The following is an 18,858-nucleotide window of genomic DNA, read 5'->3' as shown; positions in this document are numbered from 1 at the left end:
TTGGGGCACACCACAACGGAGAGGTTCAGATGAGGAGGCGAAGTTACCAACTGAGACAGCACAGCTGCTGTCAGAGAGGTAGGAGGAGAACCACTGCAGGGCTGTCCCCGTCACCCCCACCCACTGACCGAGTCTCTCCATCAGCACCGTGGTCCACTGTGTCAAATGCTGAGCTGAGATCCAACAGCACCACCACCCAACAGTCTCTGGCGTCGCTGCGCATCAGGAGGTCATCTGAGACTCTAAGAAGGGCCGTTTCAGCAGAGTGCAGCCTTCGAAAACCTGACTGAAACTTATCAAAGATACCGTGATCATCTAGAGCAGTTGTGAGCTGGATCGCGACCACTTTCTCCAAGATTTTTGACAAAAAAGGCAGCTTGGAGATGGGCCTGTAGCAGTGTTAATTTTGTCAACGAAAACTTCAACGAAAACTATTCGTTGACGACCCTTTATTCCGTGACTAATTTGTGACAAGAACGTAAATTTAATAAGTAATGACAACAAAAACTAAAACAAAATCTCTGAACATTATGAACTGACGAGTAAAAATGTGACGAAAAAGCTGATGCTGGCCGTCGGACAAGCTGGGTGACAACCGTCCTCACGCCGGGATCACCGGCTCCGGTCCGGCTCCGTTCTGTCTCCGATACGGAGACGCAGCACCACAGCAGCACTGTTTTTTGTTGGGCTTCTTTTCTTCTTCTTCTGTGATGTTTTACCAGCTTGCATCCCTTTGGTTGCATTACCGCCACCTGCTGGTCATTATGATTGGAGGTTTTTTTTTTTGCAGGCTGTCATTTGTTGTAAGAATTTACAGAAAGAATCTGAAGTTCATATAAGCAATTTTTTTCCAACAAGCCATAGATTTTCGTATTTATGAAACAAGAGTTATATGATACATTCTAAATTTAAATATCTAAACATAATTAAAGATATGCTTACAGTGGAGTTTTTACAACCGTGACACGCATCCTTTTGCACTTCTGCTACTGTGGTTTTATGTTGTGTTGTTTTTATGTGTATGTTGATGTAGCACTTCGCACTTTGCCCAAGACAAATTTCCTACTGGGACAATAAAGTTATCTATCTATCTATCTATCTAATTTACAATTACAATGTACAATGTACTAATGTACTACAAAACTGTCAAATTTCATCAAGACTAAAATTAAGACTAAAACTAAAAGTAATCTCCACAGACTAAATTTTAACTAAAACAAAACAAAACTAAAAAACTAAAATGTGACTTTAACTAAATCTAGTCTTTGGTGAGTGACTAAAACTAAAATGAAATGAAAAAGTTATGTCAAAATTAACACTGGCCTGTAGTTTTGAGGCAGAGAAGAGTCCAGATTTGATTTCTTGAGCAGAGGCTGAAAAACTGCATGTTTGAAACTAGCAGGAACACAACCAGATAACAGAGAGGTGTTGATTATAGAGAGCACTGCAGGACCAACTGACCCAAGAACATCTTTAAACAAAGATGTTGGAAGGACATCGAGAGAGCAAGAAGAGGTTTTCATGTGATTAACCACGTCAGAGAGTTGATGCAGGGTTATAGGAGAAAAACTCTCCAGGATGGACCGCCGAGAGAAACAACAGCCAGAGGGGGCCGGAGAGGGGACGATATTTGATCTAATATCGTTAATCTTGCCCAAGAAAAAAGAAAGAAAATTGTCACAATCCTCATCAGAGAATATTGGTACCGAGGGTAAAGCTGGGGTAACAATATTACCAATAGTCTCAAATAACACTTTGGGATTACGCCGGTTATTTGACACAAGCCTGGAGAAATACGCAGCTCTGGCTTCCTTCACAGCATTATTAAAAGACATTAAAAGTTCTTTTAGAGAAAGATAGTGATCATGCAGTTGAGTGGATTTCTATAGGCGCTCAACCCTTCGACAGTCTCTCCTCAGCGAGCGAATACTGTCATTAATCCAGGGGGCGGGCCTGGTTGCGGGGCGTCTTGTTTTGAACGGGGCCACGTCATCCAGAACAGTACGGCAATATTCATTAAAAGAGTGTACCAAGGTGTCAGCGTCACAATACACATCTGAATCAAAACAAAATGCTGCAGTAAATGTTCCTGCAGAGAGGTGGTTAAGGATGCGAGAGCGTCTGGTAGGTCGGCAGGGTAAGGAATCCAGATTAAAAGACAGATCAAATAAAATACAGCTGTGACCAGTAATAAAAAGATCCTCAAGAATTAAAGAATCAATATTCAAACCCAAAGTAAAAACAAGATCCAGAGTGTGCCCTGCATTATGTGTAGGGCCTAATACATGCTGTGTAAGGTTAAAAGACTCTGTGATGTTAATAAAACTAGTGGCAAAATTATTTGAGACATCATCAACATGTATGTTAAAATCACCGACAATGAGAACTCTGGATAGTTTAAGAATGGAAGATAAAAAGTCAGAAAACTCAGACAGAAATAATGCATTTGAGCCTGGAGGACAGTAGATTAAAACGCAGTAAAATGGATTTTTACGACCAATTTTAGTCATTTGAAGCTCAAAGGAAGAGAATGATGCAGTGCTCACCGCGCGGCAGACGAAGCGGCTCCTAAACACCGCAGCAAGTCCTCCACCGCGACCGGAGAGTCTGGGCCAGCTGAGGAAAGTGTAGCCATTTGGGCAAAGCTCGATGAGGGGGGCAAGATCCATATTCCTCTGCCGGGTCTCCGTCAGGAAGAGAAAGTCCAGATTTTTCGCCAGAACAAAGTCATTTAGCACGAAGGATTTGTTTGCTACGGAGCGCGCATTAAGTAGCGCCATTTGGAGACGTGAAAACTCAGCGAGGGAATCCCGAGTCAGAGGGCGCAGATGACGCGGACTCACTCTGCAGCGGCGGGGGAATCCAGACACCGGAGGAGCCGGGTTCAGCTCCCAGGACGTGTCAGGAACCACCGGTCGGAGAACGGAGAATCTGACAGACGCAGCCAGCGGTGACGGGAGATTATTCCACGGAGGGACAGGGGGCGTCAGGCCACGGCTCGCTAGAAGTGAACGCCGGTGTTTTCCAGCGACACCTCGCCTCCAGAGCCATCGCAGCCTCACCTGAACTCCGGCCCTTCTCCCTCTCCTTCTTCTGTACTTGCGGAAGCATTGCTGCTGCAGACCGCTGCTCGGAGCGCCGTCAGCTGACACGAATGGATCAGGTGCCGCGGTTTGCGGATAGCAAGCCCAGGGAGTGGAAACGCCATAATCCACCATGGAAGCCCTGATGAACAGGAGAGTCTGGCGATCGTACACCCGAGCAGCAAATCCGTTAACGACAAACAGCAGTACGAGCAGGACAATACAAAGAACAGGTAGGAGCTGGAGCTCACGGGAAAGCCGGGCAGCGGCAGAGCCCAACACAGGCGCCATCATACCCGGAAGTGGTCAACACTCTGAGGTACAGAAGGCCTCTGTGTTTTTGATTGAACGATTTTAACATTGAAACTCCTGTATGTTCAGGAAACGTCAAAACTGGAATCAGGACCAACGGCAGCAAACTGGTCATTACACTGTAATGTGCATGTAATTTTAATTTTGGTGCAGATTATCAGTGGGACACTATTTTATGATGAATTTGAGGTGTGATGAACACAAGGTGCTGTACATGGTGCTGAAATGACCAATTGACAATTGTGGAGCAGATAATCAGTGGGTCGCTCTATCGTTACAAACCCAAGGCCTGTCCATGGTGCTGATGCAGCCAGCTGGCTGTTCTTGATAGATATAATAAGAAAATGCCAAAAAGTTATATTATAAAAAAACTGTTACTCGATAACAAATCAAACAAGAAAAAGACATGGGACATATTGAACATTATTATTAAACAAGGAAAAGGAAAAGATAGTCATCCAGATTTGTTTGTTGACACAAATGGTGAAAAATATGATATGCAAAGTGTGGTTAATAACTTCAATGATTTCTTCATAAATATTGGCCCAGAATTGGCTGCAAAATTTCAAAGCCAAAATGTGGAAATGAATTTTGAAAGAACCAATAATACAGTTCTACTTTCCGCAGTAAGCGAGAGGGAAATACTATCTGTTGTTCAAAATTTAAAAACATATTCTCTACAGACCGTAATTTAATTGGCATAATAATAAAAAAGGTAGTAACTCGTATTATATCACCTCTGACACATATTTGTAATCTGTCGATTCAAAATGGCTATGTACCAAAGAAGATGAAAATTGCTGAAGTCGTCCCACTCTTTAAAAATGGAAATAGACATAATTTCACCAACTACAGACCTCCACAGCCTTCTCCCTTAATTTTCAAAAATTCTGGAAAAAGTTTTTGACAGTCGACTTCAAAATTTTATTGACAAGCAGAAGCTTATTACAGTTTTTCTCCACTGGTTTGGCTCATTTCTTGAAACTGAAATTACATTTTCAAAACTCGAAGATCATTTGGCAAAACGGTTTTACAGTTCAGCTCAACACCAGAGTTCACTTGCAAAAGCTCATCTCCATCCCAAAACTGTTCTCTCATGTTTCAAAGCTTCATTTCTTTCCCATATAAACAGTCAGAGCCTCCAAAATGTAAAGATCCTTCTCAGCAGCTTCGGCTCATTTCTCCAGACAGACCGGACGTTCTCAGTTCTCTTGGTTCTCTTGTCAAAAACCACCTGGACGGTTCAGCAGAACCACGGTTCACCTGTCAGAGATCACATCTCTGCCAAAACAGTTCACTCAGGTGGAAAAACTAAATTTCTTTCTCAAACAAATGGTCAATGTCCTCAAAATGCTTTGTCCTTTTGACGTTGTGTGAGCTCTGACAGTCAGAATGTTCAGATGTTTTGTCATTAAGGGCAAAGAACCACTGAAATATTCCTCATCTACCTTTCTACCTGGGCCCAGGGCTTCAGTCATAATGGTGACTGTGATAGTTTTTATTTTCTTCTTGTCTTCTTGTATTTTCTTCTCTTGTGTATAAGAAAATGAAGACAAAAATCATTTTACAGTAAGAAGAACCTTCAGGTTCTGATTCTCACATCGCTCTCATGCCTCCAAGGAAACTGTTATAATTTTTATTTACACACAAAGTAACTTCCATCCATCGGAGTTCAATATGCTGTAAAATAAAAACAAAGAAACAAAAACAAAAAACAAAAAACTAGAATCTGACACTCAGAGAGGCACAGGCGCAGACCTCCGCCACAGCTCCAGTCAGTCACCAACAACAATAAGAACACCAGATGTGATAAAAAAAAAAACAAAACAAAACATTTTATTTCTCCCCAACACAAACAGTGTCTGGGAGAAAGCTGTTTGCTGCATGTTCATATCTCAGAGTGTTTCCTCACAGTGACCGACTCTCCAGAACCCCCCTGTTTTTGTCTGTTCTGGATCCTGGTATCCGGAACACTTCCTGATCTGGATCAGCAGCTGATCTCTCTTAGAGTCCTTGAAGAACTGACTGTAATTTCTTGCTGAGCCCCCTTGTCATTTATTGTTGAGTTATGCCCAGGTATGTGAAAGACTCCCTATCTCTCAATGATAAAGAATCATTCAAAAAATTCCTGGATCCAGACAGTGATTCGGATCATCACCAAAATTTAACTGATTCTGAGTTAGCCCAGGACCCTCCTTTCCACTAAGTTTCATTGCAATCCGTCCGTTACTTTTTCCGTAATGTTGCTAACAGACCAACCAACCAACCAACCAACCGATGTGATTCCATAACCTCCTTGGTGGAGGTAACAAAACAAAAAGGAACATTGTCTGTAGCCCAATGTGCTGTAAATGAATCTGGAGTTTCACAGCTCTCTTCTTCACTGGTCTCCCTCCTCCTCCTCCTGACTGTCCTCCTCTCCTTCATGCTAACACATCCATGTCTGGTATTCATAGTGTTGAAGTGTGTTCTTGACTCATTTTGACAACTGAACAGATGATTTTGCAGGTGGTGACTGATACAATGAAATGATGCCGATATGTTTTGGAGAGAAAAACCATTAGACTGAGAATCGATCAATCAGTTTAGATCAACATGACCTATTCACTTGGGAATTGTGCTAAATCTATCCTTACTGTGCTTCATCATTTGCAAAGATTCTCCGAGACATTGAGACATGGACTAAGACATTTTAAATGTGATGACATGAATGAGAAATGCCGTTCTGATGTGAGCAGCTACAGGGTAGTTTGGAGATTTGTCCAAGTTGTTTTGAAAATCTAATTTCGTTTTCAAGAAATGAGCCAAACCACTGGAGGAAAACTGTAATGATGGTCAGTATGGTTTTCGAATTCACTGTTCAACTTCTATGGCCATAATAGATGCTACCGAGGAAATATCAAGGGCTTTGAACAACAAAAAAATATGCAATTGGATTTTTTATTGATCTACAAAAAGCGTTTGACACTATTAATCATAAAATACTCCTAAAAAAAACTAGAACGCTATGGAATCCGAGGGGTTGCTGGAAAATGGCTTCAGAGTTACTTACAGTTTTTCACAATTGCTAAAACACTAAACCCCACTGCCTGAACCAAACTCTCAGGGGCCTAAACTCATTTTTCGAATCAAACACTCTTTTGGCAAAAACTTAAACACTGTTCAGGTCCTATGCTCAATTTTCAAAACCGATCTGCTCTTTTTTGCAAAACCTCAGACACATTCTCAGTCACTAAACACATTTCACAACATTTTTGCAAAATTGTAATCACTGGCAGCAAAATGTGAACACAACTCCAACACAGCTGTCATCTTTTACACACAACAACTCAAAACTGAACACACATATTTCTAATGATGTGATCAGACCAAGTGTGCACAAAGACAAGATGCTGGAGACTGAACCTCCAGGACCGGGACCATGCAGGAGTCTGCTTTGGTTTTGTTTGTTTTGTATTTATTTTTTGTTATGACGGTCAATTTAGATATCACTTTGACTTAGATGGGTTTTTTTTTTCTAAATGCATTTCAAATACGTAAAATAAAAATTTTCTGTGCACTACACACTCTGAAAACTGCTGGTTACTGTAAAAATAACCCACATTGGGTGGAATTGCTGACCCAGCGCTGGGTCCAAAAGGGACCGAGCCAAAGCTGGGTTATTTCTACCCAGCAGCCGTTTGGGTTGAAGAGTTGACCCTGATGCTGGGTCAAGATTTATCAGCGGGTCTGGGAAAGTTACTTTACTGTAAAAAGAATTCAGAAACACGTGCCCTCTGCCATGCCAGGCTGTCAAACCCTCCACTGGAAGCCAGCTGAGGTTCAGTGCAGTTCATTGACAGGGAGAGGAAAAGATTTGAACTAACAACCTCACAACTGCTAGACAACCACTCTACCAACTGAGCCACAGCCACACATGAGTATAAGGAGGGGGATGTCATATGTCTTTTCCTTCTGAGCCATTGCAATAATCCTCTGTGAGAACACAGGACTCCAGTTTTCTGTTGCGTTTGTTACCAGAAGTCTCCAGATGCCAGAAGGAGAAGGAGCTGCAGGAGTGTTCAAAATGGTGATTTTGTTCAAATCATCAACTCACTCTGCTGGGTCGACACAATTCATCTAATTTGGGGTAAAAGTGACCAAATCTGCACAAAATCCAGGGCTACCCAGGAAATGTGTTGGGAAAAGAACCAGCAGGTTTCAGAGTGAGGACTGCTGCTGTGTCCTCAGTGATTTCCTGTAGAGTCTAATGAGCGATCTGAGGTCAACATGTTTTTACCTGCTGTGTGTGAGATCTGAACGCAGAGTGTGGTTTTGATCACAAGAGAACTGGTTTTGAGGCGGTAATTCGATTTTGACAGAAATGTCTGAGGTTTTTGTGAATTTAGTGTGGATTTTTGGATTTGTGTTTAAGGTTTTGAGAAAATGGATGGAGGTTTCAAGAAATGTGTCTTAGCAATTGTGAAAAACTGTAATGACGATGCATTTGTCTTTGTTTTGTGCAGAACGTTTTTCAAACTTCAAACTTCAAACTTTATTTATTTGTATAGCACTTTTCATGATAATAAAAGCAACGCAAAGTGCTTAACAGTAAAAAAAAAAAAAAAAAAAAAACAAAAAAAAAAAACAAAAGCTGCACCATCAATAAGTGTACACCACACGCACACACACACAAACACACGCACACACCCAATTTATGCCCATAGCAAGGCAGAGGAGACATGGCATGGCACTAAGCATCATGGGGAAACACTACCAGTGGGGCCGTTCACACCAGGAGAAGGCGAAAGTCATTAGTACTGGGGCACCAGCCCCAGTACTAATGACATTCCATTTGCATCTCATTTCCATTTGGACATTGACATTTCCATTTGCATCTCGTTCCTCTGTCTGTGCCTGGTTTCAGGTTTGGGTTTGGGTTTGTGGATCTGCATGGTTTCTGGACCTGAAGCTGCTTTTCTCTGACAGTGACACACATTCAGCCCTCACAGAAGAAAGTCCGTCTGGAAACGCTCCGCTGTCCACCGCTCTGGTGAATCAGCAACAGGCTCCATCGTCTGGGGGACAGTGTGAGTCCAACCAAACATTTAGCCCTTCAGGGACGAGTCTAGAGAGGGCAGGGGTCATCTGGATCAACTCCCGAGAGACAGGGCAGAGGACGATGTCCTTTGGCTTCTGTCTCCCACGAACAGCAGGGGATCAGCTGATCCAGTCAGAAACCACACAGGACAGAGGACGATCCTTTAAAGTCTCACAGTCCCTTCCAGGTCAGGAGTGTTTGAACAAACGAGTTATGAGTTATTTATACTGAATAACCAGAGTTTGGTTTTGGTGTCTGTGCACATCGCTGAGTCATCATGTCCTGGAAATGGTACTAAATGGATAGTTTTCATGCATTTCTGATCATCAATAGGTCATTTTTAAGATAGCAGCTGTTACTGGGCAGAAATCCACCGCATTTTGTTTTCAGCTGAGTTACAGCTGAGAGCAGAGTCCTGCTTCAGGCGGTTATCAGTACAACGCAGCTTTTCTACGCCAACCTTTCTTTGGTCAAATTACTTTATTTTGGAATGCATCTTCACCATATCATTAATATTTCACATCTTTATCCCCTTGTTAGTGTTTCTGAAGCTCAGACCCTTCATGTGCTCACTGCAGAACCCGGAGTGAATGTCTTCAGGTCTCCAGGGCCCTAGATTCTCAACTCAATGGGTGAAACCGTCAAAACTCCCTCGGTGTAAAACCTCCACTGGAAAACCCACGATGATCTGGACACAAACAAACCAGTCATTAAGAATAAACTGAACAAATCACCTGAATAAATTATATCCTGAACCATATCTAGACCTGTGCAGCCACCCACTACCTCTCGCATGGAATGGATCCAACTATACTCTGTATTAACACAAGAATCAGTCTGATTCTTCTTCATTTGTTTTCAGACTCAACCTGTTCATGTCAGCTCCTTTCAGCCTCAGGCTGTGAGGAGAAACCATCAGGAGGCTGAAGAGCAGGACAAGAGGATAAACACCGACCTGCCGGACCACAAGTCCCTGATCCAGAGAGACGTGGGGGACCCGGGGGACAGGACCCGGGGGACAGGACCCGGGGGACAGGACCCGGGGGACAGGACCCGGGGGACAGCCGGGTGGGGGGCCCGGGGACAGCCGGGTGGGGGACCCGGGGACAGCCGGCTGGCCCTGCACCAGTCCCTCATACCTCCCAGCTCATTTCAGTCCTGTGGCAGTGAACATTTCGTCCAGCAGGTGGCAGTAGTGACTGAGGCCTGCAGGAGTGAAGCAATGGGTTGAAATCCTCAGTGTTTACGTGGGACTTTTTATTCCTCTTTAAATCCTAATAAAGCCTCATTCTGCTCTAAAATCACCATGGGACCTGGAAAACTTCAGAATTCAAATTCAATTAAAACACGTCTCTCTTTCTTTGAGAATCAGGTCAAACATGACATGAAAACTCTGACGGTCCACCAGCATGACCGCCATGAAGACTTCTCATTCATGTGTATTTTTCTGATATTCTGAAGCTTTGCTTCTGGATGTTTATTTGTTTATTTTCCCCTGGCGGCTGCAGTCACACTTGGGGGGGGTGGCGTCTTATCTCATTTCAGCAATTATACTACACTCCTAAAGGATTATCAATGGATACTCTAACATTTAATCCAAAGAAAACACAGAAAAATTAGCATTGAATAGCAAAATCCTGCCTACAGCACCTTTAAATCTTCCTCTTCAGGATCGAAGTCAGTGTTTGAAATAATTTAAAATTGTAAATGTAGAAAATATAACATTTCCAGAATTATCAACAATCTAAAAAAAAGTCATTTAATTGTACAATGAGGCAAAAACTGATCAGTCTGTTTGGAAAAGATAATTAACGTGTTATTAACATGTCATAATCAGGGAAATGCGGTAATATCAATTGATTTAAATTCAGTTGGGAGAATATTTGATGAATAAACGGGCTATGCAGAGTTTTTCAAGGTTTTGTTGTTAGAAGAAGAAATCCTGCTGACGACCAGATGTCAAAACTGATGGATGAGAGAGAAACTGAAAAGCTGGTCTGTCTGGATGAAGCTGCTGCTCTGCTGCCCTCCTCTGGCTCTGATGCTCATCTGAGCTCTTTCATGGTGACTTTACTTTGAAGGGATCCACAGGAAGTGCTCATCCTTGTTTTGCAGTGCCCCCCTCCCCCCGTGTGCCCACACCCACCCTGCACTGCTCAGAGGGCGGTGCAGCGCTGCAGCGCCGCAGAACCCTGTGTGTGTGAGAGAGAGAGAGAGAGTGTGTGTGTGTGTGTGTGTGCAGCTGTGAGCGTCTGCAGGAGCTGCAGAAAACACCTCCTCCTCCTCCTCCTCCTCCTCCTCTCTTTCTACACACATCCTCTCCATCCCGTGCAGCGAGCGGAGCGTCTGCTTCATGCTCCGTCAGGGAGGACGGCGAGCGGCGTGTTTTCAGAGCATCATCTGAGCGGGGAGGACGTCCGCCCGGCGCCATGAGCAGCACCGGTAAGGACCTGCAGTGTCTCTGTTCCTGCTGACAGGTCCCTGGACCGACCCGTCACAGCGTCTCCAGCCTGGACGCCGCGCTGCGTCCGTGTTAGTGTCTGATCCCCAGAGTCCAGACCGGGGACGCCTCAGGGGGCCGGTCTGGTCCTGTTTTCCTCCGTCCCGGTGCCGGTCTGGTCCTGTTTTCCTCCTCCCGGCCCTCCAGTCGCTCCAGCAGGCCTGAGTCCTGATCAGGACTCCACCTCAGCTCGGGGTGTGGTGGCAGACAAAAGGTCTTTAAAGGTGCAGCAGTGACAGTTCTCTAGTGCCACCTTCGGGCAGTAGGGGGCAGCAGTGAGCCCCTCAGCGCCGACTTCAGCCGTCTGCCGTTCTGATTAGACTGAACAGATGTTTGACTGGAGACTTCAAAGCTGCCAGAGGATGACAGAAAATGTGACTTTATGCAGTTTCATTTGTCTTTAACTTCAGGTTTTCCAACCAAAATTACTTTCAGATCTGTTTTTTACTTATTAATCCACAGTCGGTGTGTGTGTGATCTTTGTTGTCCTTGTAGTGTGTTGTTACGACTCTGGGAAACATGATGGCTCCACCCTTAGTTTACTTCAGTATGTTTGAATCTGCTGGATTTTAAAGACTTCAGAGGACTTGTGTTTGAAAGAAGGTTTGTTCTTGTTAAAACAGACTGTGGCTAACAGAGCACTAAAGTTAAAAACACACCAAATAAACGGAAAAAGTCAATAAATCCAGCTCAGCACAATGCTAATTTTATATGTACTGAAGGTAAGAAGAAATAGTTTCCAGGTTTGTTGTGATGGTGTAAAGATGGAGCCGCAGCTGTGATCTACTGCTGCTAACATGCTAATGCTAAACCTGCTAAGCTAGCAAGCAGCAGCTACCAGTAAATGATTCTGAACTTCGATTTCGCTGACAGCATGTCATTGATAGTCAGACACACATCTGGATGTCAGATGTTTGGTGTAAAGGAGGAGTTCAGCAGGAAGGAGGTGGAGGACGAGCCGTCCGTCCTGAGCGGAGAGCCCGGCTGCAGAGCTGCAGAGCGTCTGGACGTCCAGACAGCAGAGGTTCATTAGCACGCTGCTGCAAAGGGCAAACACAGGCTGGCGTTTGTCTGGGACCGTTTTTATGAGTCCGACCTTTGACCTTTTGGGTGGAAGTGTTCGAGCTGGAGGAGGAATTCCTCTCAGGTGTGGAGCTGGGCCTGATGCCAGCCGGGTTCACCACCAGCCTGAAGGACGCCTGCTAAATGCTGAAACTGCTAAAGAACACACCTGGGAAAAGGTCAAAGGTCAAACATGAGAGCCTTATGAATCGAAGACGATCGGCTGGGAACGGTTTCAGAAAACAGAAAATAGAAAAGCCACCTGAGGAGAACCAGCTGACGACATTCTAAAAGATCGCAAAACCTAAAAAGATACAGAAGAAAATGTCTTACAGTAAAGTCAGGGTGTCAAACATAAGGCCCGTGGCCTAAAACTGGCCCACAAGAGGCTCCAGTGGAAGGAAATGGAAGCATTTCAAAGAAAACACTGATTGCCTTTGAAACGGTGTTAGCTTCTTAGCTTTCTTCTAAGCTAACAAGCTAACGGCTTACTGATGCCGGTGGCTAAGCTAACAGCTAGCTGAGTGGGTGAGGCTCGGCGTGCCGAACACGTCCTGCAGCGTCTCTCGTCCTCTGGAGCTGCAGCAGGACAGACTGGAGGGTTCTCTTCAGGCTCCTGGGGAGCTGCGAGTCTCCCCCCCTCAGGGACGAGGCCGATCGAAGAGGCGTCCATTAATCCGGCTCACATTACTCCTGCAGGTCGCATGAGGAGAGGCGTGATCAATACGCCGAGCAGCGTCTGAGGCTGATGTGTGACTTCAGGAAGCGTCTGAGGAGCCAGGATGAAAGCTGTCCGGCTGCTGAAACAGGACTGAGGTCTGATCTCTTCTGAAGCAGAGGATCAGTTACTCAGTCATGCAGATAAAAAGTGACTCACACACATTCATTTGATATCCTCGCTGTCTGAGCTACGCTAGCTCCCTCGCTGTCTGTGCTACGCTAGCTCCTCGCTGCGTTACGACAGACGAGGGACAGGTACCGCTCACATTAGAACCCAAACGGTACCAATTCCTGGCACCTGGGAATCGGTACTGGTACTCAACCGTACCGGTTTTTGGTACTGTTGTGTGTTTACGTGGTAATCAATGTTGTTTTTTGCTGGCTGCAGATGACACTAATGGATGCTAGTGTGCTAGTCGATGCTAGCATGCTAACGGTGCTGAATGCAGGAGTTGTAGCTGCAGATCTGAGGCTGGTCGCTCCTCAGCCTGGAGATACATCTGGTTCTAATCCAGGAGCTTCCAGATCAGAAGTTTTCCTGCCACAGCAGTGTAATCTGCATCTTATTGTGAAAAGTGGAGCCGAACTTTCGAGCCCTTTCTTGCTTTGTTGACATGCTAGCTACTGATGCCTTTCAGGTGCAGCATGGGAAATTCCCTACTCTTCCCTCACAGCCACACGGATGCATTCAGGTGTTTGATTTCACGTGAATCGGTACTTGGTAGTTCTGACGGAATTCAGTCGGTACCTATGAAAGACCATCAGAACCAGAACCATCCCTCCTGCAGTGACACATCTACTCACTGCCTTCAGAACTACAGAAACTAAACAGTTTCACAGACATGTGGACATAAATCTTGGTATTTTCGGTAACGCTTCCTTTTACAGTACGGTAATTACCATGTATTAACGTGGTAATTGCAGGGTAAGTACCATGTAATAAGGAGAAGTTATTGTAAAATTACCATGTAATTACAGGGTAACTATGTTGCTAATTACCTAGTACTTTTAGAGTAATTACCAAGCCAATTCCAGGCAAATACCAAGTAACTACCTGGTAGTAAGTATTAATTACTGGGTAATTATAATGTATATAGCAACTATGTCGGTAATTGCCAAGTACTTACTAAGTAATTGCTAAGTAATTACCATGTAATCATTGGGAAATGTAGACTTTTTACTAGGTATTACTAGGTACTGCTAGGTGTGTACGCTATGTATTTCCCTATTAGTCAAGTGTTTTTTACTACTTACCTGGTAACTTCTTAGTATTTCCCAGTAACTACAACATTTACCTGGTAATTACGGTTGAACTGTAGACTACTGCAAAAGGAAGTGAGGCCTGTTTCCACACTATTACCTGGTAACTACTTATTCGTTACCCAGGAACTGCAAAAATACCTACCTCGAAATTACATAGTTATTAAAGTGGATTTGTACTGTAAAAGGAAGTGAGGTCTGTTTCCATGTTATTACCTGGTAATTACTCATTTATTACCCAGTAAATAGAAAAATATCTACCTGGAAATTACATAGTTATTAAAGTGGATTTGTACTGTAAAAGGAAGTGAGGTCTGTTTCCATGTTATTACCTGGTAATTACTCATTTATTACCCAGTAAATAGAAAAAAATTTACCTGGAAATTACATAGTTATTAAAGTGGATTTGTACTGTAAAAGGAAGTGGCCTGGAATTGGCTTGGTAATTACTCTAAAAGTACTAGGTAATTAGAAACATAGTTACCCTGTAATTACATGGTAATTTTACAATAACTTCTCCTTATTACATGGTACTTACCCTGCAATTACCATGTTAATACATGGTAATTACCGTACTGTAAAAGGAAGCGTTACCGTATTTTCCTCACAGTGTGGGAGTTTCACCACCGGAGGTTTTTTGCTTCTTCATCATCTGTTGTTCAACGTTGGCGAGGATGGATGAGTCTTCCTCGCCTTCCATCCTGTTGAGCACGGCTGAGTCCTGAGTCAGTAGCGGTTTGAAGCGGCTGGAGCCTTTTTTTACACAGTGGCTGTAATTATGCACATAAAAAGCAGGAAAATAGACTCCCGTAAAACTGAGGAATCCAGCAGGAAAACGTGCTTTCAGAGGAGTTTCTCCTCAAGCCGCCTGATAACAGGCTGTCTGATCCTGATCTGGAGGGAAATCTGGTCGATCTAATGGATCCTCAGTGTCCCGAGACACCGATTCCATGAAGAGACGCTGATGGAAAGATGGCCGTCCACCGATTGTGAACAGACGCTCCCTCTAGTGCTCATGGGTAATTCTCCTCAGGTGACCCCGCTGCAGGCGGGATGGTTTGTCCCGTCGCTGCTGTTTGATCGGGATCGCAGGTCTGAAGGTGTGATGGAGGACGTCGGTGTATCAGTCACTTTATGAGGACTTGACTTGGTCGGATGGTCCCCTACCAGACAGACGGGCCAAACCCTAAACCCTAAACCCCAAACCCCAATCTTAACCCTAACCCTCAGTTTCTTGGAGAAGCGGGGCAGACTGGACCATGCCTCGGCCGTTGCCTCTTGTCCTCACCCCCTCCTGAGCAGATTCTGGCAGCGCCGTGTGGAATTCACTGCTGACATGAGGTTTTCATGAACTGACCGGTCGTCAGGTTAGCTCGAAGCGGTCGGTCCTCACACACAGGTACTGTCGGTCCTCACAAACACACACACAAGTTCCCTCAGTCCTCACACACACGCAGGTACTCTTAACCTTCAGTTTCTAATGACATTAATGAGTAAAGCCAGGGTGGTGTGTGCTATAGAGGGAGTGTGAACCTGAAGGGATGGAATCCAGGACACTTTCTCTGGTGTATCATTTGATGGATTCTAAATATTACACACACACACACACATACACACACACACACACACACACACACACACGGGCACGCAGACTGGTGGTGTGAGCTCGTGACATTTCCCTGCTGCCTGCTGTTGCCTCTTTGAAGGAAGCAGAGTCGGCGTCTCGTTCATCCTGCTTGACTCCGCCAAATTAAAAGCCTGGTCCACTGCCGGTGTTTGAGGAGCTCGCCTGATGTTTTTAAAGATGCTGCAGCGCCGTGACCGCTGCAGCATTCTAACACGGCAGAGCCTCGTCTGACCAAACAGGGTTCGGTTTTGAGTCATTTTCAGGTTTTACTCCTTCATAGTTTGCTGTTTGACAGCTGTTTTCGTCAGATTGTCCTTCAGGAAGTCTTCAGTGAACTTTGGAAACATTAGAGGGCAGCGCTGCCTTGATGCAGCCCTCCAGCTTGATGCTGCCTCCGCCGTGCTTCACAGTGGCCACGGGCTGCTGTGAGGGTTCCACCATTTGGTTTCACCACAGTAAAAAAAAAACAAAAAAAAGCATCTTCCAGCTGATCCTGAAGTCATTTATCAGAAAGAGCTGAACTCTGATCAGATCTGCAGTTCTGAGGGTTAAGCAAAGGTTAACAGTATGTTAATGACCTCAGCGGCGAGCACAAAGCCTCCCTGTGTTCACAACAGACAAAGCCTTCATTCTGCTTCCAGCAGCAGCAGAACCAGGCGCAGCACAGCGCCTCCTGCTGGCTGGAACACAGAACCTTCACACCTCCTTCACAGGGTTTAATTACTCTAGTTTCAATTCAAATCAGTGAAATGGACTAAATCAGAAATATTAAACCAGTCCTGATACTCTCTCACCGATCACACCTGTTGACGACAGACACCGGAGTCTGCGGAGATCGAACAGCTGACGTTGTAAAGATAAAGTTCAAACAGAGGAAACAGCCAGAAGAAACTCCTAAATACTAGTTTATTTTTCTAAAGTTCAAACCAACACAAGTCATGTCAGCTCACATCTATGAAACTGCTAAATCCAGAACATCAGAATCATGACTGAACCGAGCTTAAACCTTCTGTTCATATCAGAGCAGTTCTGCTGATCGGACCCACATCAGTACTCAGACACGTGTTCTTCTATTCTTTTTCCTCCAAAAGCTGCAGATTCTAAGTTGCTACTATGCAATATTGACGCTTCTGTTTATCTGTGAATCTGTGACTTTCAGAATAAAAGCACCACATGTCTGTCCCAGCAGGCGCCGCATGTTGAAACAAGCTGGAAGTGACTGGTTCAGTCTGCAGAGCTCAGCTGGACCGATCCTCGCTCTGCTCTCCACACACACCCGATCACACTGACTGGTGTGAGGCTGGAGGCGCAGCTGCAGGTTAAGGGTGTGGAAAATAATCGATGTTAGTAATAGATGCATCGATGAACGCGTGCGGCTCATTCACTGAATATCGATGCAATCAATAGTACCGATATTTGTGAAATGTAGATTCATCTTGATGCGGTGGCGGGTATCGGTAAAATCCGATGCAAGCGCTGTTTTATTCACTGTAAACTTCACCTCATCTGCTGTTCCCCAGGCGCAGTGAACGCACCATCATGATTTGGCGTTTTGTGACAGAAGCCATGAGGCACATACAATACACCACTAATTAAGTTAGTGAGTCTCAGATGCCAAATTGTTTAGTTTCTTTACACAAAACCCAATTGCCAAAGGGTGTAAGTTGGTTTGTACTTCCTGCTCCTCACTGCTGGATCAGCCTCCCTCCCAGAGTTCATAGCAGCAGGATGTTTTGCAGACAGGAACATGAACAAACACTGATGGCACTGTTGAACGTGTCGCTGTAAGTTACTCACCGAGAGGGTGAAGATGACCAAAACAGCACTTTTGTTGAATTTACTGCCAAGTGACTATGAGGAATAAAGCCAACTCCTTTTTGTAGTACCATTTTTTGACATTTTTATTTCCTTTGCATCATGTTGAATCGAATCATATCGCAACAAATTGCATCATATCGTATCGGATCGCATTGATCTGAACTAAATGCCAGAAAATTCCATGTATGGTTAGAGTATCGTGTCGCTGTGCATCCAGATGCGTATCGAATCGTCCTCAGTGTGGACATTCTCACCCCTACTGCAGATGTGACTATGGAATGGGTTTTATTGGTGTTTAAAATATCTGAACTGCTTTTTTTAATGGTCTTATTACCTTTGAGCACTTTTCCTCATACAGCTAAAATCGATGTGATTATTTCAGGTGTTTTTATGAGTCGTGGCCCTGATGATCTTCAGGATGTTCCAGCGTAACATTAAAGCTGTGAAGTTAATCCGTCCCTTCAGAGGAGGGATAAGAAAACGATTTAAATGGTCCTTTAGCCGGCCCTTAATGGCGGCGCCGACCTTCAGGGAGCGTCCGTTATCTGCAGCCGAGCAGGCTGAGCCCTGCAGACCGCCGCCGTCCTCAGCTGAGTACGAACCGATCCGTTCTGTCCGACTGATTCACGGTCTGCTCGTCCTGCGAACAGCCAGAGTGTCCAGGTCCACTGCTGATCGTTGCTGGAGGCTGACAGGAGGCTGCAGACCTCACTGGGTTTCTTGACTCCCTCAGCTGAGGTTGGGTCTGTGAAGAGCTGCTCGGCGAGCGCCGGTTCCCCGCCGGTTCCCGCTCCACCCGGCGCTGCTCCACCCTAAAGCCTGCCGCAGAACAGCAGCCCAGATGTTCCTCCGGTCTCCCAGCCTCCACCGGGGGGCGGCGTGGAGCCAGACCACGGCGTATAATCATATAACCAACCCACGCTGGCGAGCACGCCGTCGTTCAGGGTGAAGGTGCTAGCTAGCGAGCTAACGCTGCGGGGGAGGGGCGCCGGATCGATGAGGGCCAGTGAATTATTCATCAGGTCACTGTGTGTGTGTGTGTGTGTGTGTGTGTGTGTGTGTTGGAGCTGGGCTGAGCCGGCTCCAGTGTTTTCCTGACACTGTTTCCTGGCTGTTCGCGGAGCTGAGTTGGGCTGTTGGTTTTGTTTAATCTGATATTCAGATTCTTTAGGCTCCACATGTCGTCCTGCGACTGCGGCCGGTCGATAGTCCACAGGTCCGGATCGACAGCAGGCGACCCCGGGGGTCCAGGGTTCACCTGCAGGATCCGGATCAGAGTCCAGGGTCGGGTTCAAACATGAAACATGAGGAGGATTCTGCCAGAAAGCCTGATTTGGTCTAAATCTGGATTTACAGGGCTGGAGTGAAAGGGCCCTGAATGAGTCCTTCCTTCCTG

General features: G+C 45.2%; 1 protein-coding gene and 1 long non-coding RNA gene across 2 annotated transcripts in view; both read left to right on the top strand.

Moving 5' to 3' along the window:
* Positions 1-277: 277 nt before the first annotated feature.
* LOC115386036 (uncharacterized) lies at positions 278-8,760 on the top strand. Its single transcript, XR_003931247.1, has 3 exons — positions 278-408; positions 1,857-1,859; positions 8,748-8,760. It is a non-coding gene; the product is annotated as an uncharacterized LOC115386036 (long non-coding RNA).
* A 2,020-nt stretch (positions 8,761-10,780) lies between these two features.
* Positions 10,781-18,858, top strand: part of ablim2 (actin binding LIM protein family, member 2) — a 56,447-nt gene continuing 48,369 nt past the window's right edge. The window contains exon 1 of the mRNA XM_030086383.1: positions 10,781-10,917. Coding sequence (XP_029942243.1) covers positions 10,905-10,917 — 13 coding nt within the window. The 5' untranslated portion in view covers positions 10,781-10,904. The remainder of the gene's footprint in view (positions 10,918-18,858) is intronic.

This window comes from Salarias fasciatus, chromosome 3, assembly GCF_902148845.1.
Source record: "Salarias fasciatus chromosome 3, fSalaFa1.1, whole genome shotgun sequence".
In the NCBI taxonomy this organism is placed as follows: Eukaryota; Metazoa; Chordata; class Actinopteri; order Blenniiformes; family Blenniidae; genus Salarias; species Salarias fasciatus.
Note: the sequence above shows the minus strand (reverse complement) of the source record. Positions and strands in the feature narration are given on the sequence as shown.